Below are 18391 nucleotides of genomic sequence, written 5' to 3'. Positions count from 1 at the left end.
GGAAACTTTTCTCCAAAAGCCTTGCACCTTATGTAATCATTTACGTCTGAGGTAGAATGACTAGTGGTGTTAAGTGTTAACATTCTGATTTGGTAGGGTTTTATATTCACCTCACAAATATGTAACTGATGACCTAAGGCACTAGAGAGTGCACATCCTTACGAAATAACATCTGGAGGATGAGTTAGCATTCATAGAATCATAGATTATTAGGGTTGGAAGGGACCTCAGTAGATCATCTAGTCCAACCCCCTGCTCAAAGCAGGACCAATCCCCTGACAGATTTTTGCCCCAGATCCCTAAATGGCCCCCCTCAAGGATTGAACTCACAACCCTGGGTTTAGCAGGCCAATGCTCAAACCACTGAGCTATACATGAAAGGGTTAGTACTGTTATACAAGGCACCGATGAGACCTCATCTGAAATACACCTCTACCTTCTGCCCTTAAAGTCTGTGAGTCTATAAGCTGTGCTTTGTGTTGCACAGACACTGATGGAGATCAGGGCCCCATCGTGCAGTTGAGCATAGTCAGAACAAAGCAGCAAACAAGAGGACCCGGGGATATCTGCATTGAAAGAAAGGAGAATATTTCTGGGTCAAAAAGGAAAGTGAAAGAGGAAGAAGGCTGAAAGGAACAGGATCAACAGGATATGAAACCAGAATCAAAAAAGGTGAAAACCTAGACAAGAGCTCCCAACGAAGTCTGGACTCATTTCACATATACACGAAGGTGTATATTGTCTGGGTTTCTTGAGAACTGTTTGAAATATTGGAGCGATGTTCAAGATGCTCCCTAATCACAAAAATGCTATTTTACTAGTTTAGTGGACTCTATCAGCATGAGAAAGGACATAAGTTAAAGTTATACAAACAACTATCCACACTCGTGGTATGTGGGAGAGCTGATGTTGGTGACTCTCCATTTGAATGATGAACAGTTTTGTTTGGTCTCCTGAATTATTACTACATAACTATTACTGCTGTGTAGAACCCCATGTCCTTCAGAAATTAGATTATTTATAAATAATCTAGCGTGCAAACAGATCAGTTCCACCCAGTGTTGCTTGAGATGATAGAGAAGCAGCAACGTGTCATGCTGTTGCAAAATTAGTATGAAATGAGGTACGTCACACAGAAGAGTAAGCGTTGTTGGTGTTATGAAGGGTGTCCTGGCAAGGACGAAATAAATTGTTATTCCTTGGGGATGTCTTATTTTTTTCCCATTCTGCCTCAAAAAATAACAACTTTCCTTGCAAAGGAAATAATGGAAGTAACCACACAACAGGTTCAAGGAAATAGGAGTGATTAAATCAGATGTCAAATAAATACATTGTACTGCTGGGGGAATTCTGTGTCACTACATGCACACAGAATTCATGTCCCACACAGACATCTTTGCTTCCCTGCAGAAAATGATGGGGAAGCAAAGGAAGCCGCAAGAGTGGTCATGCGCCAGAGCTGTCCGGGTGAGTGATGGTGCCACTCAGGCTAGCTGACTCTGCAGCTGGACACTGCCTCTTGGGTCCTAGTGCCAGTTGTCCTCCCCTTCTGTGTGTGCTGGGAGCCATCCTGTTTTCTGTACAATGGTGAGTGCCTGGGGTGGGGCAGGGCAAAGGGGTCGGGGTGGTGGAGTGGGGGAAAAGGCAGTGGGGAAGGACAGGGGATGGGACTGGGCAGTGGTATCATAGAATAGTAGATTATTAGGGTTGGAAGGGACCTCAGGAGGTCATCTAGTCCAATCCCCTGCTCAAAGCAGGACCAACACCAACTAAATCATCCCAGCCAAGGCTTTGTCAAGCCGGGCCTTACAAACACACTAAGTTCCTCCATACTTGGATCCTGCTGGGCTGAGCCTGCCTGCCCACATTTGGTGCAAAGGGGAAGGGCCCCGAGTGTTTCTGGAGCAGGCTCAGCCCTTGTGCTGTGTCAGGGTCGGGTGCAGCCTCACCATCGAGGGAAGAATAGAGGGAGGGGGTGGGCTTCAGGGTCATCTCCCACCTCCATACAGCCAGTGGCCTATGCTCTCCATTGCCATGCTGGAGCCTCCACATGTATTTACTGACAAATAAAATTTGCTGAATTTTAAAATATTGAGCACAGAATTTTTATTTTTTTGGAACAGAATTCCCGCAGGAGTAACAATTATCTGATTGTGGAAGTCACAGTATCATTGCATGGGTACAATCTGTACCAAGTCTGTCAAACTGTTTATAAAGAGAGAATAATAATCACTCCATTCATAGAATTATTCTACTTTAATTAACACATGTCTAAAGGAATAATGAAAAAATGTACTCACATAGACGTGGGGATGTATTATATTTGTTCTACTGATGGGGCTCCCAACCTAGACAAGAATAAAGTAAAACTTACGAATCAGAGCACACTGTAAACTGCTAATGTCCCTTCTAAAGTACCTAATTGCTTTGTGAGAAGCAAAGCTAAACTATAGTCCATAGTCTTCCTGATGCTCTCCATGGCTCTGGAGAGGTGTCAGGAAGATTAGTTCCAAAAAGTAAAATGTTATTGTTTCCTGTACTTTGTAGTTCTGTTGTTCTGTAACAATGAAGAGAGGGGAGTTGCTGGAAAATGTGTCAGTACTAGAGATATATGCAGAGTAATTTCAACCACAGAGTAGTTCTTTACCACATCATCTTGCTGACATAAGCAAAAACAGATCTTAAATATATATATATGGCAAGGCAATTGAGATGATACTATGCTTTCTATAATATGCAACTGTCAAGATTACTGAAAATATTAAACAGGTCCTCCACACCCAAAACTCCTGCTGAATAGTGATTGGCCCTTTGAATAATTTTATAAAATTAGAGCCAAGTCCTGCCTGATGCGAAGAGACCATCAACTTTAAATTTCCCTGGGGATTCAGCAACTTGCAGCCTGTCGCCCTTCAGTTTCATTATCTATTCCTTATGCCTACAGGACTGCTTTGTCGTTAGGCTCAACCACGAATGCAAACCTGTGGACTGGCCCAATTACATTTTTTCATTCACAAAACAGATTTTTGTCAAAGCAACAACACCCCAACACAACAATCCCAGAATTACACAAAATTGTCAAGATCGTTTATTTCCAATCAATTAACCATGGAAGGTAGACCTAATAAGCCTGCAATAGAGGAACAGGACATCGGAGCAATGTTGGTGGGATTCATAATTTTAATCAATGGATCCATGACACCTTCACTAATGCAATATTTCTGTCAATCTAAGCCTCGATGCTCTGTTGAGCACAGACTAACTGATGACTACCGAATGTAGGTTATTTTTTGCAATGTGTAAAACTGTCAGCTGGTAACTGACCCAAGATCACTAAACACTCATTTTGAGCTGACTGAAGAGAAAGAAGGGTCCTATCAGTGAACAGTCACTGCTTTGGAAATAAAATTTTGAAGAGAAGATTACTCCCAAAGTAAACTTTGTGAAAAGGTATCATTGAAATATACTCAGAATCAGAACTTACAGTAGAAGATGATGTGTTCTTGTCAGGTGCTGCATATCGGAAAAAGGTTCCAACTTTGTCTACTGACACCGGACTGACTTGTTCCCAGCCATTTACTCTCACTTGCAATTGATGAATTCTTAGATCATGTGTGTGCCTGTCAGTTCAGATAAAATCAAATTATGACTAAAGCATTATCTCACAAAGGAAAGCCAAGACAATAATTAGAACCAATATATGTCTGGATTTATCTGTTGTATTAAGAGAAGATTAATTCTTGACTATTCAAATGTAAAAATATAGTTTTCTATTCCAAGGATTTAAAAATGTGCTTTTTTCCCAAGGTCAGCTAATACAAATTATACAAATAAAACTAGAGTCCGTATGTACTACATGCAAAACAAAAAATAAACTTGTTAAATATTTGTTAGTATCCTCTGGTTTTAAATTCAACTACTAACCAACACGTATTCTTCACAGAGCGTGAAGACATTCAGTTAAGCAAACGAACAATTTTTTTCCCACCAGTTTCTCTAAAAATACAGGAAATACCACTTTTACAAAATTAAAATGAGAAAAATCATTTATACACAACTCCCATTGACATCAGTGTGAATAGGTTGCTTGTCTAATGGCAGAATTTAGCCACAGATATTATATATTTTCAAGTATGTAAAAATTAAGGAAAGATTACGTAATTGCCAAATATTAAAAAAAATCTACTGGACAGCATTCTAAAAAGTATATTCCCATGAATGGGTATATAAATGTGTGTTCCTGTCAATGTGTGAACAAATTCCAAAGGAAAACTGATGGTTTTCTCCTTCACCTGTGTCTTAGTTTCCCTCTGGCTTCAAATTCGAATGGAATCTCCTCACTAGTGAGAACTTCTCGCCACTCACTGACATTGTGTGCATCATCAAGAAATGTTCCATTTTCCTCAGGGACGACACCTGGACTCCCACTGTGAGATAGCGCTGCACTGTAATCAGAATAACACCAGACTAAAACTTCTGTGGTATAAAAGTAGTTGTTCTTAATTTGTACATATTCCTGAACAAAAAGGCAACTTAGCATCACAATATGGTAAAACCTGTCTTATGAGAGAAAACAGCTCTGCAAAAAAAAGAGCTGTCTATCGGAGATGGTCTTTAAAAGGTTTAAAAAGAAAATCAAACATTGTACTGGCAACTTTGGGAATGCTTCAAAGTGATTGAAGGGTCATCATGATTAGAGATTTTAGCTTGTGTTAAAAAATTTAGATCCAATATGAATGAAAGTGATTTTTTTTTAATTTATTGCAAATGTCACTATGCTTTCTCTTGGCTTTATTTTAAAAAATTTTGAATAATAAAAAAAAAAAGTTGCCAGGAAGGGCAAGATACATCAACAGAAAACAAATCTACTGTCTTATCCTTTCCCACAGCACCTGCATCATAGAAAGGCATGACAAATATTGTTACAATGATACCATAACAGTTCTTTACCGAGTAGGGGTAGTAGTTAGGGTAGCAAACCATAGAGTGCATCCGGTGTGATTCCGCAACGCAAATGGTACAAAGGGCTGTCTGCGTTTTGGGGTCTTCATTTCAGCTATAAAAGAATAAAAGAGGGTTTTATTAAATGTATCTCACAGAAACATGTTAGGTACTGACAAAACTTGGTGGAGATTTCACAGTTATAATAAATCAGAAAGTCTAGAGAACCAAAACTGGAACAAAGTGAAAGAGAAAAAAATAGAAATATATAGCATAATAGAAATATAAAAGCATTTTTACACACACACACACACACACACACACACACACACCCCTTGTGTCAAACTGTCATCACTGAAAACTGAAGTCCTATATTCACAGAATAGGTATACAGTGAGCAAAGAAAACTTTCTCCGCACAGTTTCACCAATCTGCATCAGCCCCAGATCAGAGGCTCTCTCATTAGGAATGAAAAGTCAGTTCATTCGCCGTGTTCATTCATTCTTGGTGCCTCTACCAAGCCTGGCAAACAAGTATCTCCACAGTGGCAGTGATTATGATGTTGACAGCTGTCCAACTAGGAACTGGACTGAGATCTCCAACACATTTCATATATGCCCAAACACTCATGAGATGGTAACCACATACAGTTACTACTAACCTGGGTTGGATTTAAGCCATCAACTAAAGAAGAAAAGCTCTGCATTACTCACTACTGATCACTGGGCCATCCAGTATCCACTTAAAAGTTATTTTTAATCATTAACAATGACAGCAAGGCAGAAATATGTTGTCTGTACAGCTTAAGGTCATTTTAGATCATAAAGTAAACAAAAACAAAATCAACCTGAATGCATCCAAAGAAAAGATTAGAACTGTTAAAATGTAGAACAAAACGCTACACAAACTTTGAATAATGAAGTTCATCTATCATAGCTGACCTTTTTCATGTAATAAAGAGTGTGTATGTTAAGACTGTTTTATTAACAAGAGCAGATACTACCCTGCTATTTCTTATTACATTGCATTCTGTCAACTAAGGCTATTGTCCTAACGGGATATTGGTTCTGACTGACAAAAACAAATGGTCAACTTTTCTTTAAAAAAAAAAAAAAAAGTGGCTGCTCACTAGATTTAATCATTAGGAAAACATCACTAGAACAAAATGATTTTAAAAAAATATAAAGGAATGAAGCCTAATATATTGCTCAGCATACATTTTTCTGAAAGTCAGAAAAAGAGCACAATATTTTAACTACTGCCTTTCACTGCCCTCCGGCGGTGAATGGGATTCATGAAAAGGCAGCACAGAAATTCAATATTATAATAATTGACAATCATTTATCTATTTTCAAATATAAATTATTGTTTCTAATGCTTAATCATTGCCTTTATTTTAAGATGAAAATCCATATAAATAAAGGTACTTCCATAATTCAGTATTTCTCATATTCTGAGGATTTCTACTTCCACCACGACATACTGTTGTTACTGAGTTCAGCAGGAAGCAGGTCTCTAGTTTTCTATATCTACTGGGGCAGACTCAGCAGGTGTAAGTTGTCATAGCTCCTATGACTTTAATGAAGCTATGACAATTTATAGCTACTGAGAATCTGTCCCACGAAATACAGGAATTTATTAGTGGATAACACATATATACAATCGCTGCCGAGGGTTTAGTCTTGCATAGTTTGTTCAACTGCTTACTCACACAAATAAAATACATGTTCATTATCTTATTTATTTTGACACTTTTATATGGTTCTTATGGCAATATAAATTTTGAAAGTACGTAGAATTAGCAGTAAAAGCACTTAAAAAGTGCAAAGTTAAGGAATAATTATGAAGCTTCTGAACAAAGTGGTCAGGAGTGCCTATTAACAGTAAAAACTGTACAGCAGTCTAGGTCTACAAAACATAATACGACACCTTAATATGTCTTTCTTCATACACATACCGACAAGTTGCCAAAAAAGTCCATTCTTTAATATGTTACTGAACATCAGAGATTCAACAGTGAATGAAAAAGGATGTCTATAAACAAGATTAGTTACGACTTAATAGTGATTCCACTGAAATTGATGGCAAAATTTCTAGTAATTTCAAAAAACAGGAAGATCAAGTTCTTCCAGATCAAAATTTTGTCTTCTGCCACTAACAGATTCACAATCATCTTTCTGACAATGGGCTAGATTAAGTAACATATAGCTGCCTCCAGTTATATAGGATTACAGAGCAGAAAAAAAACCCACTTTTAATCTGGCTCTTAATCAATTGTTGATTTATATTTTCAAGAGCAATTATAAAAGAATTTTTTGGATTGTGTCAATAATTTTATGGTATGATGATTTTCGAAATAAAACATGCTGTACAGATTGCAGCTTCTCAAACTGCTGATTCAAAAATATAAGAAATAAGAACTAAGAAGGATTTTTTTGTACAAGTTATTTTCTTTTGTTTCAACTCTCATTAAAGTCAATTGTAAAAGTGTAAAATACTGTAATTTAGCCTTCCAGTAATCAAATTTTGGATGAACACAGGACTTCTTACTTAGGCAAGGTTTTTACTTTTTACACACAATATTCTGAATGTATCTCTGTTTGTATTATTTTAGTACAAAAACTCATTAAGGGGTGTAAGCAAAATACATTACTCCTCAAAAAATTAAATCTAAGAGCATATAGCTCTTAGAATCAAAACCAAGTTTAAAATATATGAATTATCTGTGCACCAAGAGTAAAACATTTATGAAGAGTGATATAAAAAGACTTCAACTGTAGTTTACTTCAGGCTTTCCCCCCAACCATTTGTTAACCTTTTTACATGGGAAATGACTTGTGTCAAACTTGTTATTTACTTTCCCATAATGACTCAAATTGAAAATAACCTGTTATTTTAAATAGGAAAACTTTGTTAAAAAGACAGTAGAAGTTAAACATACAGCACATAAATTAACATTTCATTTATTTAAAATGTTTTACTTTCTGATGCTCATTGAAAACAGATAAATGTGTTTTTCAAATAATCCTAATTTTTAATACACTGAATACAGCAGGGGTATTCAACAGATTATCAGAGCTTGGCATTTAAGTAAGTATTTACAGCACTTGTCTATATACTGAGGAATTTCTACCAAACTTCTACCCTATTGCCTAGGAAATGGACTCAGAGCAGGATATGATTCCGCTTTCATTCCCTCAAGGAGATAGCTGCTCAACTTTCCTCCCTGCCGACAGACCCAGAAAATACACGGAGAGATAGACAGGGTGTACAACAGGGATGAACAACTCATATATATGGTACTTGTTACCTTTTATATATAGGAATTAGAGGCTTGATTTATAGGCAAGTCACTTATACAGTGCAGTATTTGTTGAACAAGACATTTCTTAGAAAAAACAAAGCATTCGCTCTCTCTCTGAAGTACGGTACCTCTAGTATAGATCTGATGTTCTAGGTTAGTCAGACTGGCTGTACTCCTAGTTCTAAGGTAGACAAGGGGAAGGCCTGGCAGACAGGAAAGACAACGTTAGCAGGTAAGGAAAAATGCGGATATACAAGCAGATGCTTCTCTATTATGCATACAAGTATAAGGAGAGTCACACAGACTGTTGGCATCATGCAATCAGTAAATGGGCACTATCTATTTCTATTCCTTCTGGAAAAAAGTTCCAACTGCCACATGGGGGAGAAGAGCAAGTCAAGAACATCCACATGCAATGCTCTCTTAGAATTAAGGTGAGTATTCCAAGCAAAATGTTTAGCCAGATTTAATATAGTTTCATTCAAATTCAGTTGTCAAACTGGTTAACCTTAATATCTCCTGGCTGATCTGAGAGACATGGAATTAAATCAGGGAAAGCTTCAATGTTTATTTCTCAACTGATTTAAAAAAAAACAAAAAACAGATCATGAGGATCACATTTTCTCTTTGATGGGGATATTTTATTATTCATGTTCAATGCGTACTATTAAGTAAAACTAATACAGTCAGGCCAAATTACAGTTAGTGTACAATACTGCAAACCCTGCTGGGATATTAAATTCATTGGCTCGTCATGCTGGGAAGACCATTGCTATTACAGTTTCACTGTGAAAGCTGACACTGATACAGAAAAAGTCCCAGGATTAAATTTGCTACCATACCAAGAAAAATGTCAATAAAACAAGAGAGGCCTGTATTTCCTTTATTATACCAGGAGAAGTATTGTTTTGAAAAGTCATGTTTCTGCAGGAGCTGACTGTATAGCAATTAAGTGGCATTTGGATTGCCAAACTAACCATTTGCCTTGCAGGACTGCAACTCAGAACTGACATCATCCAAGGATTTCAGAACTTTCAGAAACTTTATGGTCTGTTCACTGAGGAGGGGAACTTATCTTCTGTATTATTGGGCAAAAGATACCTCATAGGTGAATTAGTGCAGCCCAGTGAGAGTGGGACAGACCAGCGTTTTTCTTTTTAAAACTGACTCCTAAAATAATCTCATAATGCTATGGAAGAGGAGCCAAAAAAAATACAAAATAGATGCTTTTTGTTGTTTCTTCTTATTTCCCTATTCTCTTTTTTAGCTGTAAATGCCAAATGAACAGAGTAACTTTGTGCACTAGGAGGAGAGAAATTTTAGGTGTAAAGAGCTTTTATTTGGCAGTGAAATGTTTACTGAATGGAGGAGACATTTCTGAAGCTCAAGACAACACCTGAATTCTCCAAAGAAACTAGAAAAACTGCTAAGACTCCTAGAACTTCAGAAAAATCACATTAAGTCATGTGACAACTTGAAGCAAGTCAGCTGTCCAGCAAAGAGTTCTCCAGTTCTCAATGGCCTCAGAGAAATAAGCCTTGCTACAAAGAAGACTGAAGAGATCTTATTTTGGAGATCATTAACACTACCCCATAGCAAGCAAAAGAGCACTGAGCAACATGAGGCACAAAACCTCTCCAGGGTTGAATGTACTACCACCATTATACTCAGCTTATTTGTTCTTTTATATGATAGTGTTATAAGATAGTTTAGCAAAGAATCCTGTGGCACCTTATAGACTAACAGACGTTTTGCATCATGAGCTTTCGTGGGTGAATACCCACTTCTTCGGATGCAAGTCTTGAAGAAGAAGAAGTGGGTATTCACCCACGAAAGCTCATGCTGCAAAACGTCTGTTAGTCTATAAGGTGCCTCAGGATTCTTTGCTGCTTCTACAGAACCAGACTAACACGTCTACCCCTCTGATATAAGATAGTTTGCCATTCACTGAGAGCATCTGACAGATATAAGGATGTAAAATTAGCAGTGTATAGTCTTAATTCAAAGCCAAGCATCCTAAAACAGAAAATGCTCTTAGAGGGATTATTGCAGTACAACAGAAACTAACTTCTTCTTGCCCTGAATTCCTTAAAATGCACTGTGTGCTGATAAATACCAAACTTTCAACTTGCAATGTTATGAGTGAAACGGTTGCATATGTCAGGACTTCCAGATAAAGAAATACATGATTAACGAAAGTCATACTCTGTCCGAAGGATGGTGGGTCCACAGAAGATCCCATCCAATCCTCTGATTTGACTGTCTCCACTTTTTCCTGTTTACAGTAATCTGCCATCCATGACTGCTTGGTACTCGTGTACTGTTCTAGAGGGATATAAACAAAAAGCTCGTAAGAATAAGGACAAATGCTAAATGTCAGTTGAGATGACAGTTGAATAAAGTACCAGCTAACTACATGAAATGGATGTTAAAGTCATAGGACTAAAATTACTCTTCCATATTTAAGTGACTCATAATTTATCTCAAAGTTATTTTAGCTGCTAGTTGCACTAGGCCACTTTTATAGGTTAATTTCAAGTCACAGCAGTTTGCTCAAAACAACCACCCTCAGCTACACTCATGTACTGAGCTTATTTATATTATCTTCCTATAATTGTTGTTGTGATACTTTGATAACATTCCTACCATTTATTTTCTTTAAATGTTCTTGGGGGGTAATCTCACAATTTAAAGGGGAAATTCATCTTATTTACTACATCAGCTTCAGACACAGTTTGTAATGGTTTTGAAAGTACTACACAAGATTATGCCACTCTTTCATATTATATAAACATGCCCAGGGAAGAATAATCAAAGTAACATTAATCAGTTTGCTGGCACTCACAAGTTTTAATAGAGTGCCCAGAAAAAAAAGAAAGTGTGGACTAAGATGATTCCACTCCTCCACCCCAGCTCCCACGTTGGCTCCCTCTGCTCTGCCAGCACCACTTGGAGCAGGACAATTTAAGAAATACTTGAATCCCTGAGGTGACATTTGAAGGAGACAATAAGCCTTCTTCTTCATTGCAATCAAGCGTAGAGTAAACCAAAGATCCTTAGCTGGCTCAATAAACTCATGAATAAGGACAGCTAAATGCAAACTGTTGAGGTTTTGTTCTTTGTAGTTTACTCTTGTACGGCTGTACCATGGATACCTGGAACTTCGATCAGAACAGGAAATGTGTATAATAGCCACCTCTCCACTATCGATGCAGAAAAAGACTAAGACAAACATTCTGTTTGGCTAGGAGAACCCATATCTCAAGTGTCAGGCGATGGTGAAACGGGACACTTTTTATTACATAAGCCAAGAGTCACTGTGAGATTTTAAAGTGGAATCAAAAGTGAGATCTTCGTGACTCAGTCTTCCCATAACAATATTGATACATATCATTACTGTACTAAATGAGTAGTCATTATATATCAGCTTGCTGAAAATTGATAAGCGTACTAAAATATTTTTAAATTCTTGAAATGTGGGAAGTTTTTAATGAAAGCCTGCTTTTCATTAAAGATAAATTACTGCTAGCATCTGAATTGAGATAATTCAGATGACCAAAATAAGAATGCCTACTATGCTGTAAAAGATGTAGTTAAATTCTTCACACTTTTACCAACTCTGATAAAATATGGAATGTCTGAACCAGCACTTGCCTACAACAACCGCCTGAAGAATCTAAAGAAACTTATACCAAGGCTTATGTCAGGGGACACTGATGGGACTCAGTTAATGTCTAATGTCAGTATCCTGTGCTATACTGGATAATATTCTACGAGTGTTCTCATACACACCAGTTAACACAGAGGTAATATTGATATCCAGACGATGTTTAGCCTTTGCTTCCAGCTTCAGACGGGAAGGATGGAGGCGGCTGGCTGCCTGTTGTTGCCAGGATACCGAGCATGGCCACGGCTCAATAAATGGCTCCCAGCCTGAGAGAACACAGGAAATATTACCTCCATTAGACAAACATCTTAAGTTCATGTTGGAAAGCTGTTTACATACGTAAGTGTTCAGTAAAGACAAACCATGGTGAAAAGGCCTCCTACTTTCAAACACTGTTCAAGATTAACTTTTATATTCAACGGTCAAGCAAATTACCAGATCGTATGAAGTTGTTCAAATAGGAACCATGCCAAATATACCCTGATATTCTTATCTAGTTATGGCAGGTTTTAGAAGAAACTACAGCCTCAAATGAATACTAATTAGTGGTATGACTGAGTACCAAATTCTCTCCTTGTATAAATAAGCAGAATTTCACACAATTGCAGAGAATTTGGCTGTGAACTGATGTCTACTACATGATATCATGAAACACATCCCAAAACCAGGAAAGAAATTACTCATTCTGTCTAGCTAGTGTAGCTAATTACTTCATCATTGACAGATTATTCCTGAAGATGTCTTCATTGTCAACACTTAATAATCCTGGAGTTTTTTATATAAAAATTGTAGAAACATTGTGAACTAGCATAAAATGTAGTTGTTCCTCCCTCGCTTAGTGTTTGATTTAGACCCTGAGCTATGAGAGTTGTACACTTTTTCAAAAATCATATCTAAAGGAATTGTGATGTTCTCATTGTCCATATAAATGTCTAATCCTATTTGCCTTTTATCAGCTCTAAATATGTTCGATTTAAAATTTAATTGGATGTTTTTACAGTTCTTGTATTATAAGAAAGGTTAAGTAGGCTGGAACAAGAGAATGAAATACCAAAAAGGAAAGTGAGTATAAAATAACAAGAAATGTGATTAATAATACAAGTAAGGATTTTAAAAATATATTAGATTTTAATGTTGACAGTGTGTCTATAAATTTATTTTTCATCATGGTGTATTTAAGGAAACCCCTTTGTTCCATTTGCAGACAACTTGCTGACACAGCAGCCCACCCCACCCCTTCCGTAAAATTTATGTTGAGTGAACTCCAGACTGCTAAAGCATGCAAGATTGCTTTCCAACTCCTACAACAATGTATGCATTTTATATTTACCCGAAAGCTCACGGTTATAGTAATCTCCAGAGAGTGTAAAATGAGCATAGCCTTCAGGGCTGGCTCTCACATGTTGGAGAAAATTCAAACCTGTAACAAAAGTAAACATTGTACTAATACAAGAAAAAATATGACTAAGTCCTTAATTTAAAGTTGCCTTAAGCAATGAAGAATTTTATAAAAAATACTAAACAGTACAAATAAAGCAACACACTTGACAATTTTCTTTAAATCAAACAATGTGATGTACAGATCATTAAGGATTATAGTGTTACCGCACCTAAGGACCCACATCAGGACAGGGGCCCTATTGTGCTAGGTGCTGTACAAACTGAGGTGGACACAGTCCCAGCCCTACAGCTTGTAATCTGCCTCTAACACCACCGCCTTCCATCTCAGTACCAAAATGAAATCCTCATGATTGTCATAGTTTCTCAGATATATTTAATCTACTCTAACACAGCAGGCTGCTCCGCTGAATATTATTAAGAGACTCCTCAAATTTTCACAGATTGGCAATTTTTTTTTTTGGTCAGATTAAACAAAAAGTACAATGGTCACTTCTCCAAATATAATATGGCAGAAGGCACCAAAACAAAACCCACTACAGTATTGTAACACAGGTTCCGAATCAATGCCAAACAGCACAGCTAACTCTGAGGGCTTAACGGATGGTCCTAAAGTTTAGTATCTTGAGAACTAACAAGACAAGAAATAAATGCCGCATACAACTGGTAAACTGTGAAAGTGCACCGATTGGTAGCATTCACAAATTGCCCAAAAAAACCAATCCTAGTTTTTAAAAAAATAGTGTACATCTGATTACCATCTTTTTGCTTCACATTTCAGTTAACATGAAGTTAGCAGCTGGTATCTTGATAGTTATTAAAACTAAACACCATTACTAAATACTATCTGCAAGTATCTAGGAATACAAGATTTAAAGTAGCGTAAACCATTCATCTCTATCTTTGGCAACCTGTGAGATAGTTGGTGCTGGAATCCTGTTGCAACTGAGGTGGGGGAAACAGCAAAATTTAGTCAGCATGATAGAATTTTGAGGTCCAAGAGCTAGACAGAAACACTCCAAGAGACTAGTACAAATACCACCAGGACCAATAAACTTCCCAAGCTTTGTCCTGGACCAGCGATCCAAAAAAAAAAAAAGTAAATGTTATGAGCCCTGCAAGGTAATCTGCCAAAAGACATAATTATAGGTTACTTTAATAGAGGAAATGTTCCTTTCTTTTCCTGTGTGATATATCTATGCAAAAAACACTTTGAGTCACTTTTGCCAGAGGTCAAGACAGACAGTTATTTAGCTTCCTTCCTTAATAAAAGGCTTAATTATCTACTTCTTAATGGAACACAGTCTCCCACAACCTTCAGTCAGATTTTACAGCCAAGGGTACACAGTAAAATAAAATGAAAAATAGCAAGGATGCAAGAGAAAACTCCATACTTAAGCCATTCTGATTACTTTTGATAAAAGAAAAGTAGGCTCTCTTTAGTGAAAAAAGAATCTATTCCATCACAAAGAAGGCATTTTGAAATCAGAAGTCAGAGACTAAAGCCAGAAGGCTACATTGGTTCATCTAGTCTGATCTTCTCTATATCACAGGCCGCTACCACTACCCCCAAGAACCCACACACTAAACCCAACCACTGAAATTAGACCAAAGCACTGGCAAAGAATAGGACAGACTGATGGGCACCAGTGCCTGAGGCCACAGCAGCAGTAGGAAAATGATTAAGTGAGATATATCCAGTTAATCCTGGCAAGTGATCAGCGCCCCTATGCTGCAAAGGCAGGCAGGCAGATTATATATATTATATATATAATAAAAAACAAAGGTCATCGCCAATCTGACCTGGGGGGAAATTCTTTCCCAACCCCACATACGGCAATCAGTTAGACCCTGAGAATGTGAGCAAGAACCAGCCAGCCAAGAACCTGTCAGAGAAAACGCTCAGTGCCATCTCAGAGCCCTGACCCACCCCATTCATTATCCCATCTCCAGACATGGCCATCTCTGATGCTTCAGAGGGACAGAGATTTACAAAACAACAGAGGGACAGAGATTTACAGAACCTATAGCGGGGAGGGGAATCCCGTCCTGAGATCTGCAGCTGGCTAGCTGATACCCTGAAGCATGAGCTTTTCAGAACATGTGACATAAACTGGAAGTGAGCCCCAGGGCTGCTGAGGGCCCTGCCCACTACCATCCATCACAAGTAACTCTGTCATACAATCCCACTCAAATTTATCCATCTCTTTCTTAAAACAAATTAAGTTGATTAGCCCCACACAACTCCTATTGGACTTAATTTATTCATGGCCACTTTATCCCCATTTGTTCTTCTGCCAATATTGTCCTTTAACTTAAATAGCCCCTCACCATTGCTGGTATTTAATTACCCCCACGTATTTCTAGAGAACAATCACATCCCCTCTCAGCCTTCTTTCGGCTAAACGAGCCAAGCTCTTCCAGTGTCTTCTCATAAGAGAGGCCCTCCATTCCCCTGATCATCCTAGTAGCTCTTCTCTGCACCTGTTCCAGTTTAAGTTCATCTTACGTGAACATGAGCGATCAGAACTGCATGCAGTATTCCAAACGAGGTTCTACTGGTGCCTTGTACAAAGGCATTAACACGTCTATATCGCAACTGAAAATGCTTCGCCTCATACATCCTAGGATTGCATTTGCTTTTTCCATAGCCACATCACATTGGTAACTCATCAATCACAGGACAATTACCAACACACCGAGTTCTCCTCTTCTCTCGCTGCCAAATTATGAGTCCACAGCTTGTAACAGAAATTCTTATTATTAGACTCTAAGTGCATGACCTTGCACTCTGTACAATTGAATTTAATCCAATTTATGTCACTTGGTCTTCAAAGTCATCCAGATCTTCCCGTATAATATTCTGATCCTCCTCTGTTTTGACGATGCCTCCAAACTTTGTATCAGAAGCAAAATTCATTAACATGCCTACTTTTTGTGCCAAGGTCATTAATAAAAATATTTAATAAGAATGATCTCAAGACCGATCCTTGAGAAACTTACTAGTAACCACCCTCCAGTCTGATAGTTTATCCTTCAGCACAAACCACTGCCTTCTCCCTGTTAGCCAAGTCCTTATCCATCTTACAGCTTTTGTACTGATACGTAATTGAACTAATAATTTCCCACGTGGTACCTTTTCAAATTCTTTACTCAAGTCCAAATATATTAAATCACTGAACTTCCCTTATCTAAAATAAAATCAGTTATTTTCTCAAAGAAGGAAATCAGGTTAGATTACAATCTACCTTTGGTAAACCCATTTTGCATTAAATACCCCTTACCATTTAATTATCCTTTCCTTCACAATTTGTCCTAAAGCCTTGTGTACTACTGAGGTCAGACTGACAAGTTTGAAATTGCCAAGATCACTTTTTCCCCTTTCTAAAACATAGGTACAACATTCACTATTCTCCAAACATATGATACTACCTTGCTACCAGACTAGCAATCTCATGAGCCAGTTCTTTCAGTATTCTTAGATGGAAATCAACCGGTCCACCTGATCTGAGTGCACTAAGCTCTTTAAATTTTTCTTCCACCTCAGATGTGGTAATTTCCATTTCTAGACACTCATTTCTATCAGCTCTCCTGCCTTCATGCACCTGTTCCATATTATCATGCCTACTGAAAACTGAAACAAAGTGTTCATTTAGTTTTGAGGTCATACCTAGATTATCTTTAATCTCTTTTCCATCCACACTGCAGAGTGGCTCCACCTCATCCTTCCTTATTCTCTTTTTATTTATAGAACTAAAAAACCTCATTTTATTTTAATTTCCTTGACAAGACCTAATTCAGCTTGACTTTATAAAAGTCTCTTTATTCCTACATTTTCTCACCTTTATGATGTAGCTTTCTTTGCTGATCAACCCCTTTTTTCCATTCCCTATAGGCTCTCTGCTTACTTCCAAGTAAGGGGATGGGTGCAGCATCTTCCTATGATTTTGTTCAGTACTTAAAGCAGAGCACTGATCTAAATTAGTGCTTTTAAGCACTACCACAATACAAATAAATAACACCACCACCGCTATGCAATTTTAAAATAATTTAATCAATAACACCTTATTTTTGTGCGGTGCACTGACACACATTTGCTCACACATATTGCTTTGTGGAAATCATATACACAAACAGTTTCAAAAATCTTATCTGGCCCTAACAAAGGGAAACCCAAGCTATGGACATAAATAGTAGGTAGGCCAGAGGAATTCTTCAAATTAGGGAAGTGATTAGAGGACAATTAAGAAAAATACTCACGTGAAAAGGTCAACTCAGCTAGGGGAACATCACAGTCCATGCAGTCATCAATGAAACAAATGCATATGCTTTCTGCTTTAATCTCCACCCCAGAGATCAATTGAATCGGCACAGACCCCTGGCTATCTCGACGTCCAGAGGCTAGCGAAAGGGATTTCAAAGGTTCGGCATTCTTAAACAACCAACTTGCTGCTTTTTTCAACTGGCCTTAAAAGAAATAAGCAAACAATCAAGCCATTTGCTACGCACACTATTTCAATAAAACATTCATACAAAATTACCCTGAAAAGGAATCAAATGAATTCCCAACAAAACCAAAAAGTTATAGGAAAATGTAGAAGTCATATATTGTTTGTTTCATTTAAGAAAACAAGGGAGATTAAGGTTACGAAATATAATGGCATTCTTTTTTTATCAATACAAAGTGATCTTTTAAGGTGTCATACTGAGAAGCAACAAAATGTGACTGATTATAAATGAGAAGGAGAATGACAATCTTGAAGAAACAAACCAAAAGAGAATTTTGTGCCTTAAGCTTTAATTTCTTTTCCAGGTTTTGTGTGTAAAAATAAGTAAAGAAAGCAAACCATTTAACAAGAAGAAATGAAGAGCATGAAGATCAGTGTGTGTAACGGGGAAGTAGTAGGTGCAAGTGAGAAAAACGTGCAATGTAGAAACTGATGAGAATTTCTAGATTAAAAAAAGAATTTTAGGATGTGGTGGGAGAAAATATGCTTGGATTCATGTAACAGCTACAGGGAAATTGCAATCATGCTAAGTGGTAACTTGAATAAAAGACACTATGGTAATATATTTAAAGT

The 18391-nt window shown here is 37.5% G+C and overlaps 1 protein-coding gene across 1 annotated transcript in view; it reads right to left on the bottom strand.

The window, feature by feature from the left end:
* VPS13D (vacuolar protein sorting 13 homolog D) overlaps positions 1-18391 on the bottom strand; it is a 185819-nt gene that overhangs the window by 114269 nt on the left and 53159 nt on the right. Inside the window, exons 36-44 of the mRNA XM_044995998.1 lie at positions 17571-17777; positions 13243-13332; positions 12038-12178; positions 10451-10570; positions 8374-8448; positions 4951-5056; positions 4293-4445; positions 3485-3620; positions 2301-2348 (exon numbers count right to left, since the gene is read on the bottom strand). Coding sequence (XP_044851933.1) covers positions 2301-2348; positions 3485-3620; positions 4293-4445; positions 4951-5056; positions 8374-8448; positions 10451-10570; positions 12038-12178; positions 13243-13332; positions 17571-17777 — 1076 coding nt within the window. The remainder of the gene's footprint in view (positions 1-2300; positions 2349-3484; positions 3621-4292; positions 4446-4950; positions 5057-8373; positions 8449-10450; positions 10571-12037; positions 12179-13242; positions 13333-17570; positions 17778-18391) is intronic.

Source organism: Mauremys mutica, chromosome 21 (assembly GCF_020497125.1).
Source record: "Mauremys mutica isolate MM-2020 ecotype Southern chromosome 21, ASM2049712v1, whole genome shotgun sequence".
Taxonomy (NCBI): domain Eukaryota; kingdom Metazoa; phylum Chordata; order Testudines; family Geoemydidae; genus Mauremys; species Mauremys mutica.
Note: the sequence above shows the minus strand (reverse complement) of the source record. Positions and strands in the feature narration are given on the sequence as shown.